The 8,872-nt window shown below is 42.8% G+C and overlaps 1 protein-coding gene across 1 annotated transcript in view; it reads right to left on the reverse strand.

The window, feature by feature from the left end:
* Positions 1-8,872, reverse strand: part of SH3RF2 (SH3 domain containing ring finger 2) — a 120,738-nt gene that overhangs the window by 41,546 nt on the left and 70,320 nt on the right. The window contains exon 4 of the mRNA XM_012806904.2: positions 8,259-8,564. Within this exon, the coding sequence (XP_012662358.1) occupies positions 8,259-8,564 (306 nt within the window). The remainder of the gene's footprint in view (positions 1-8,258; positions 8,565-8,872) is intronic.

The raw sequence follows: 8,872 nt of genomic DNA on the forward strand, positions 1-8,872 counted from the left end.
AAAAAAAAAAAAAAAGAAATCAAACCAAAACACAAGGATAACAACAGGTTCCACAGGCTCCTTCAGCATTGTCAGTATTGAGTTTCTAACGCTCTATGTGATAGGAGAGATTTCTCATTGTACCCCCCCACCCCCCATGTTTTTTACTCATGTGCCTTTTCTGTTCAGAACACAGGAACACAAAATGTATAAACCTAAGTTTGGAAAAATGTAGTCATCACCCCTTGCCCCCCATCAACCCTGAAGCCTTTTCTTCTCCAGGCTGAACAAACTCAGGCCTCTTTCTCCTGGTCTTTGTCCAAACCTGAAACCAGACCTCAGGAGCCTGAGGTGGTGAACAAGTGGGCTAAGAGGCCAGGGCCTGAGGCCAGCCTGAGGGCAGAGATAAGGATGTAAACAAGGAGACTGCACAGGCGGGGGCAGAGATCAGCCCAGCTGGCAGCTGCTCCTGGTGAAAGGGGGAGCAGCGATGGCAAACTCGATGGCAAACTCGCCAGGCGCCAGGAGAAGGTGGTGAGGAATGAGTACTGTCTTTCTTTGTGGTAGGGGAACGCCCAGGAGCTAGAGAGAGAGAGAGGGAGTTTAAGGACATGAGCATGCTTTGGACTCCCGAGTACTGTGCCCCGCAGGTGTAGAGGCAGCAGTGAGGCGAAGCTCACTGCGCAGCATCAGCTCTTAGAAAGGAGTAGTCAATATTATAGAAGAACCGTGGCTTTAAAACATTCAGATTTGGAACATCACCCTTTTGCAACCCCAAATGAAATCATGTTCAATCATTAGATGAAAGGGTAAAGGGGAATCATATGATGGATGCGGCAGGTTGAGACCTGAATCTAAGTCAATTTTAATGCAAAAAGAGAGGCAATCAGCTATTATGGTGCTTCCTGATGCACTGCAGTAAGAAGAACTTAATTTTAGTGAGAGTGTAAAAATAAAATGGAGAAAGAATAATCCTTCAAAAAATGGTGCTAGGACAAGTGGATACTATCTGTGAAAGAATCTAGATCCCTACCTCATATCATATACAAAAATTAACTCCAGCTGGATTGTAAAATCCAATTGTAAGAGCTGAAACAATAAAGCTCTTAGAAGAAAATGCAAGGGTAAATCTTCATGAACTTGGATTAGGCAATGGCTTCTAATAAAGACAACAAAAGTTTAAGCAACAAAGAAAAGAATAGATCTGGTGATTGGACATTATCATAATTTCCTTTCCTGAATGGCAGGAAAATTTGCAAGTCCTAAATTTGATAAGGGACTTGAATCTGGAATAAAGAATCTGAATCTGGAGTAAAGAACTCTTACGAGTCAAAATTAAAAAAAAACAAACTGTTAAAAATGAGCAGAGGATATGAATAGACAGTACTCCAGAGGCCACATGCCTAATAAACAAATGGTCAATGTTATTACCCATCAGGAAAACGCAAATTAAAATTACAATGAGGTGCTACTTTATATCCAATCGAACGCCCATAGTAAAGACAGATAATGAAATAAGTGCTGGTGAAATGAGGAGGAATTGGAACCTGCACGTACCGTTGGTGGGAATGTAAGAGGGTGCAATCACTTTGGAAAATAGTTGGCTGTCCTTAAAAATAATTAAACATGGAGTTACTACCTGATCTAGTAATTCCATTCCCAGGTATATAATCATATGAAAACATGTCTACACAAAAACTTATATACAGATGTTCACAGCATCATTATTTATACTAGCCAAAAAGTAAAAACAACCCAAAATGTCCATCAATTGATGAATGGGTAAACAAGATGTAGTATATCCATACAATGAAGTATTTGGCCATAAATAGGAAAGTACTAATACTTGCCACCAACGTGTTTGAATCTTGAAACCTTATGTTAAATGAAAGAAGCTGGCCACAAAGACCAAATGTTGTGTGTTTCCACGTATATAAAATGTCCAGAATAGGTAAGTCTACAGAGACAGAAGGTAAATTAATGTCTGCCTAGGATTGGGGTTGAGGAAAATGGGGTTTTGGGGGGGGGGGTGCAGGGTTTCTTTTTGAAGTAATGAAAATGTTTAAAATTGACTATGGTGAAGGATGCTCTACTCTGTGACTATATTAAAAGCCATTAAATTGTACTCATACAAAACAAAACAAGAAGTACTTAGCACTGTCTATGAAGTATTCTCACCAACAACAGAGCCTGAAGCTGATTGAGCCTCAAGATTTAACTATCGGTTTGTAGAAAGTATGGTGGGGGGGAACGTGTTAATCAATACCACAGAGATGTAACCAACAATATCCCCAATGCAGAAAATTCAAAGGGACAAATGCCTGTTTATAAATATAAACATGAAGGGGGAAAGAGAGAGAGAGAGAGAGAGAGAAGACAGAGGGGAGATGGACAGATAGGGGGGTGTGTAGAATAAAATAAATTCAAGAGCCATATTAACCCAATGCAAAGTATTTACCTCATTTGGCTCCTACTTGAACAAATCAACACTACAAAAATTTGTAGAGCAAATATGGAAATTTGAATGCTGAATATTTAATGTTTTAAAGAAATTATTCATTTTGTAATGTATGGTAATGGTATTATAGTTATGTTTAAAGAGCTAGTTACTGGAATGTTTATGGATGAAGTGTTATGATGTCTTGGCTTTGCTTAAAAATAACCCAGTAGGGGAGCAGGTGAATGAATAGGGTTAGATCTGAACTAAGACTGGCCTGTGAGTGGATAATTGCTGGGACTAGGCGATCTGTACGTGAGGGTTCCTTCTACTATCATTGCAACTTTATATATGTTTGAAATTTTCCATTATAAAGAATTCACAAAATGTACAGGATAGGGATTAAAGAACAATCTAACAACTGACAGCTAAGAAATTTTGACGGCTAAAAACATAAAAAATAACAACAATAATCAAAGTGGTAGTCAAGCACTCTGCATCCACTTTCTTACTTGATTTTTCACAACACCTCTGTGAGGAGAGAGCGGGTATTCCTTTGCGTGATGGGAAATGGAATCTCAGCGTGTTTACTGATTCATCATCCAAAATCCTCAGATTGGGATGAGGAAGTGGCTTCCACATGTGGCTCATGACAGTTCTTTACCCAGAGGGCACTGGTGGCCCAGAGAGGGGCGGGAGAGCCCTCTGGTCCTTTCTTGTTTTCTGCCCATGAACTCCTGCTAAGGCATTAACTGAAAATTTATGAGATCCGTTTAAGGGGCTGTCTTCACCCAGGGGTACATTCTTGAAAATTTAGCAGGCATATTTCAAGCCCCCGCTAGTCACCAGGGGAGCAGCTAATGATGACATGAAACAGAGCGGTTCGACAGGCCAGGGGAGCCTCTCCCGCTTTCTGTCCACACATCAATCATAAGCATGGCTGTGTTGAGTGAAAAGTGTAAAACAAAAATTTCTATTGAAAGATATAAACATAGGATTAATTTATCTCTGTAAATTACCTTCAAGGGAGAATTAGCTAAGAATCTTAAACATAAATTTGCATTAAGAGCATGTCCAAAGGGGGGGAAATTAAGTAAAAACCATTTTTCATGGCAGCCTTGAGCACCATCGGGTTGGGCTGGGAGACTTCCGCAAAAGTCAGGGACAAAGGGATTCCCTTGCAGAAGATGTGGACTTAGATTCTAACGCTAGTTCCTGGAAACTTTCTTCCCAGACTATTTCAAACATGGGGTTAAAAGGAGAGTCAGCTTTACAGATCTCAGAATTCCCCAAGACACATGACAGCTCATCCTCCCAGGGTCCTAGGAAAGAGGCTTGGACTTGTCCTTATCATCCTGGCCATGCCCAGGCCTGATCCGTCCTTCTCCCTCTCTCTGGTCTCTTTTGTTTTCTGGGTAATCAGAAAGGGGTTTTGGAAACACAATATCAACGTAAGTGAATAAAATACCATCCTTACCCTTTAGAAGTTTTCAGTGCAATGAGCATGGTGATAAGGTGTGTGTGTGTGTATGGTACAAAGAAGGTGTTATATATTCGAACACGTGTATTCTAACACAAGGTGGTGCTGGGGTGCTGGAAGGTGAACTCAGGTCATGGAGGGGCTAGAATCCCATGCTAAGAACACATTTGGGGGAGAAAACGTAGGTCTATCCTCAGATCCTGGCTTTGTTTCTAGTTTGGAGACTTCAAGCAAATTACCTAATATTTCTGTCCCAGAGTTTTCCCATTTGTTAAAATGGGCATAATGATACCTACCTGAACAGTTTTGCAGAGAGTCACAATGTTTGTGAATCATTTAGTATAACTGCTAGCTTTTTGTTGCCACTCAATAGTGAGAATTATTGGTGGTTTGAGGAAGAGAAGTGGCTGAATGGATTTGAGTTTTCAAGATGTGATTTTGGAAGCTGAGACTGGAAGAATGGGCGGGGTGGAGGGGCAGGGTGGGGTGAGGTGTGGAGATTAAGAGCTTTGGGAGGCCAGAAAGGAGTCTGGGGCAACAGTCTGAGCAAGAGAAGGCAAAGGGATGGACTAGAGAAAAGTAATACCCATTTAGGTGGCACAATGAACTTCCTGACTACTGAATACAGGAGACAAGGGAAAGAGCTTTCTAGTTGTACAATTCCACTACCCTGGATATGTGACAGAGGAGGTGGGGCTTTGGGGAGATGGGAGGGAGGAGTGGGAGGCAGAAGGGAGAAAAAGGAAGCAGAACCTCTTAGGAAAACCAGAGCGTCTTGTTGTCCTGTGAGTGTGTGAGATAGGAGCAAGAAGGCTCTACCTACACCCTGAAGAGTATCAATCTTAGGGTCACCAGGACAGGTCTTGCATTCAGAACTCCCCCCTAAGCAGGCACTGCTGAAGAAATCCTTTCTACCTTGCATCCCGTGCACTTGACCTTCTCCTTCTAAGGCACTCCTCAATGCAGATCTACAGATAACCTCTAAGAGTCCCCAAAGGCCAATTGCCCTGGTCTCAATCCACTACTCAACCTCCTCCCCTGCAGTTTTCCACAGAACTGAATCAGCATCTACAGATTTAATCCCAAGTTGTTCTCAAGTACAATTGTTTTTACTCTGTAGTTACAGAACATCTTTGAGGTCATTTCCTGGTGCTGTATCCAGAAGTGGCAGATGGAAAAACACAATGACAAAGGGAAACACAACTCTTTGCTTTACTTCTCTTCATGAGGAGGTAGCAGTCACTGGCCTTTGGTGTTTGAGACTTGAGGGACAATCAGAGACTTGTCTCTACCATGGCAAGGGAAGGAGGCAGCAGCGTATACTTGGTGCTGTTAGCACCACATACGATGTTTGGACACAGTTGGTAGTTCACATGGGAACAAAGTAAGTGGAAATCTTCTTCAGTTGCAAAACACTTAGGACAAATTCTTTACTCAGGGGTGGGTGGGGAAGAGGATGCCAGAAGGCCTTAGAGTTGAAAAGGAGTCAAGTGAAGACAACCAAGAAAAGGGAAGCTGGCACCCAGGATCAGCCGTGCTGGCACAATGACACAGCCTCGTGTGGTCTCTGTTGACAGCACATTTAGTGTGCTAAGAGCTTATGTCCTAGAATCGGACAAGTCCAAATTCAACCCAGGTTCTTTACTAATTACATAAACAAGGCCAGATTTTTTTCTTGTGGGGGGCCTTCACTACTTTGTTGGTAATACCGCCCCTAAAAAGGCTTTCACCACATTTTGAGGTAAAAGATTGGCAGCAAAAGAAGATTTAGCGGTCAGAAAATGTCATCCTGTCTATTTATCTGTCTGTCTACCCATCTGTCTACATAGCTGTCCGTCCATCCATCCATCCATCCATCCATCCATGTTAGTTTAAGTTGGAGGTTAATATTACTGTTCTTGTTGTTTTCGTAGTAGAATTGCCAGTGCTCACGATGGTTACTAGCACATTGTCAGCCCTCAGCATATGCTTATTGGCTGAAACAGCTACACGGTCTGTGAGCTTTCTATGGGAAACGAATTCCTCCTCCAGTCTTTCCTAAGTCTATGGCACCACCATCTGCCCAGACTTTTAATTCCCTGATTTACTGAGAACCTACTATACTCTAGGCACCCTGGAGCGCCTTGATAAGCTAGACACAATGATAGCTCTCAAAGATGCTGGAGAAAAAGGAAGCAGGCGAACTTCGTTCAACTCTCTGCTCATCTTTAGGTATAGCTTAAGTGGGGCATTTTAAGTGTGCTTTGACAAGAGTTGGACAAACATGTAGAGATACTTCTAATCCACCACCATCTGGATTGAGAAAAGGCCAGCAATGCTGTGCAGTTTTTCCCTGGGTATAGGTAGGGTATGTGAATGCCATACTTAGAAATTCCCACTATTCGTGAGAACTAGGAAGGAATAATGCTTGTTTTGAATCCTACTAGGATTATCCCAGTCCAGCCTCTCTCTGTAGATGAGGTAAATAATCAGAAATAAGAATTTAAAAGGCACATGGGAAAATGACTCGGGGCAAAATTTTTTTGGAAGCCAATTTACAGCTGAGTGAGCCAGCTTATTTCTACCGAGTGTGGGCTGCACTTTATATATCTCTGTCTATATATAAAGAATGATTTCAAAAAATTCTGTGACTCTTTGGCTTAATCGTGAGTCATAAGGCTCCCATTTTAGAGTGTGCATGTGTGTGTGGTATGCGTGTCTGTGGAAGGAGAACGTCGAGCACAAAGCACGGATGTTTAAAAAAGTGTGTGGAATACGAGTCTAAGAAGTTTTATGGGTTCTTTTATGCAAGGGGAGCATATGTGAGGAGAAATTGTGTTGTGTGTGTGTATAAGGCACAGGTGGTGGTGGTGGTGAGCAGAATTATATGAGCAACCGATCTGTCAGAGGTCCCGCCAGTTGTATAAGATACAAAGTGCTGTAGGAGGTGATTGTTTTCCTTTCAGAATAGCACATAGGTCTTTGAGGAGCCCTTGACTTTCTCCTTCCTCCTTGTCTTGTTAAAAAGGGATTACAGTCCAATTAAGCCATTTAATCCCAAGGTAGAAATTCATGTTTAAAAACAAGATTTACAGCTTCTTTATAAAAATACATCAGTGCAAGTTGAGGTTTGTCCTTTCAAGTTGCCACCTGCGTGGCTCCAAAGAGTGTTTTCAGCTGAATACCCAACCCGCAGTTCTTCTTAATTCCCTTGTCTCAGCTCTCTACTGCTTCATCTTTTAAAGGACCCTTCAACCAAAACAGCCTCATGCTGTTAGAAATACTTCAGCTCCTTGGCCCATTAATATATGGTTGGCAATTTCAGTGGCCAATAACAGCGGTATTAAGAGTTAGTGCCAACCTGGTGCTTGGTATGTGCATCATGGCGCTAAGCACTGTCCATCTTATGAGGCCCACGTGAAAACACTCAGGGCTGGCTTCATGGGTTTGTGACATGGATAGTCACAAATTCACTTGTTTTAATGCTTTGCCCTTGCCATCTTGAAATTCTTAGGGTTTTTTATTGGAGCCATGACGTGATCATAGCTCACAGCAACATGGAACTCCTGGGCTCAAGTGATCCTCTTGCCTCAGTTTTTCTATTTTTAGTAGAGGTGTGGTCTCACTCTTGCTCAGGCTGGTCTTGAACCTCTGAGCTCAACTAATCCACCTGCCTTTGCCTCCCAGAGTGCTAGGATTACAGGTATGAGCCACTGTGCCTGACCCATCTTGAAATTAATTATTTTTGTGCGAGAGATTTGCATTTTCATTTTGTACGGGGCCCCACAAATTATGTATGTAGGCAGTCCTGAGAACACTCAATAACTCATGGGTTCTTTTTGTTTCTTTTGCCTTCTTTCCACTTGATGCCTAACATATTGTCAGAGAATGGGATAGTGAATCTCAAACTGGGATGATGAAATCCTCTCTGGGAAATGCATGTCATTGTCTCTTTGGTGGGAAGTTCTCTAAGGGACTGGAACCAAGTTGTGGTACTTAGCAAAGGAAAGAAAAATACCTGTGAGAATTTGGTGTTAGGAAGGAAGGAAGGAAGGAAGGAAAAGAAGAAGGAAGGAAGGAAGAAAGGAAGGAAGGAAAGAAGGAAGGAAGGAAGGAAGAAAGGAAGGAAGGAAAGAACCCCTTTAAGTCTCAGTCTCCTCAACTATAAATGGGGATAATAGTAATAATACCTACCTCACAGGCTATTCAAGGATGAAACGCAATCACGGAAATATAGCTCTGACATGCCATACACACACCATGACTTGTTACTAGTGTATTATGTGTGCTTAGCAAGTCCTAAACATCAAATATGCCTTGAGACACGGTGAAGGTCACTCACTCAACTCCAAGGTGCCCATATCCCAGGGATTTCTTCCCTACCTGCCCTGCAGAGCTGGGAGGAACATCCGCTTGCTGGGAGACCACAGAGGGGTTGCTGGAGCTGATCAGCACCGGGGTGCTGATCTCTACCATGTGACGCCCCGAAGGAGAATGGACCATCCTGTTGAGAGTGTTCAAGGCTGTTGTGATGGAGAACTGCCCGGGCCCCTTTCTCCTGGATCCTGGGCCCCTACGGATGGTGGGCGTGTTGCCTCTGGAGGACGAGGACGCCAGAGACAGATTTTTTGTGCGGGATGACTGACGACCTTTGTTCTTCTCCAGGAGGTGTCTTGCGGTGAAGTTTGGCTGAAAAGACAAAAGGTCCGATGCCAAGTTAGTCTTCCTGATCTGATGCAAGCCGCTAAGTCCTACCTGGGTAGTCTGAAGCCATCAGATGCCACCTTCTCAGGCAATGGTTCAGGTGACCATTTCTTGGTCAACATAATAACAGCTTCCATCTGTTATGTCCCATCACTATGTCCCAGTCACTTTGGTCTATCAATAAATATCCCAAACTTTCCTGCAAAGTAGACATTACTTTTCCACCAAGGTGCAAAGAGGATAAAAATAAGCCACGATACTCTTTCCTGGCTGGGAGTATTCTTCCTTTTCCC

Source organism: Otolemur garnettii, unplaced genomic scaffold (genome assembly GCF_000181295.1).
Source record: "Otolemur garnettii isolate 467f Iridium unplaced genomic scaffold, OtoGar3 scaffold00003, whole genome shotgun sequence".
Taxonomy (NCBI): domain Eukaryota; kingdom Metazoa; phylum Chordata; class Mammalia; order Primates; family Galagidae; genus Otolemur; species Otolemur garnettii.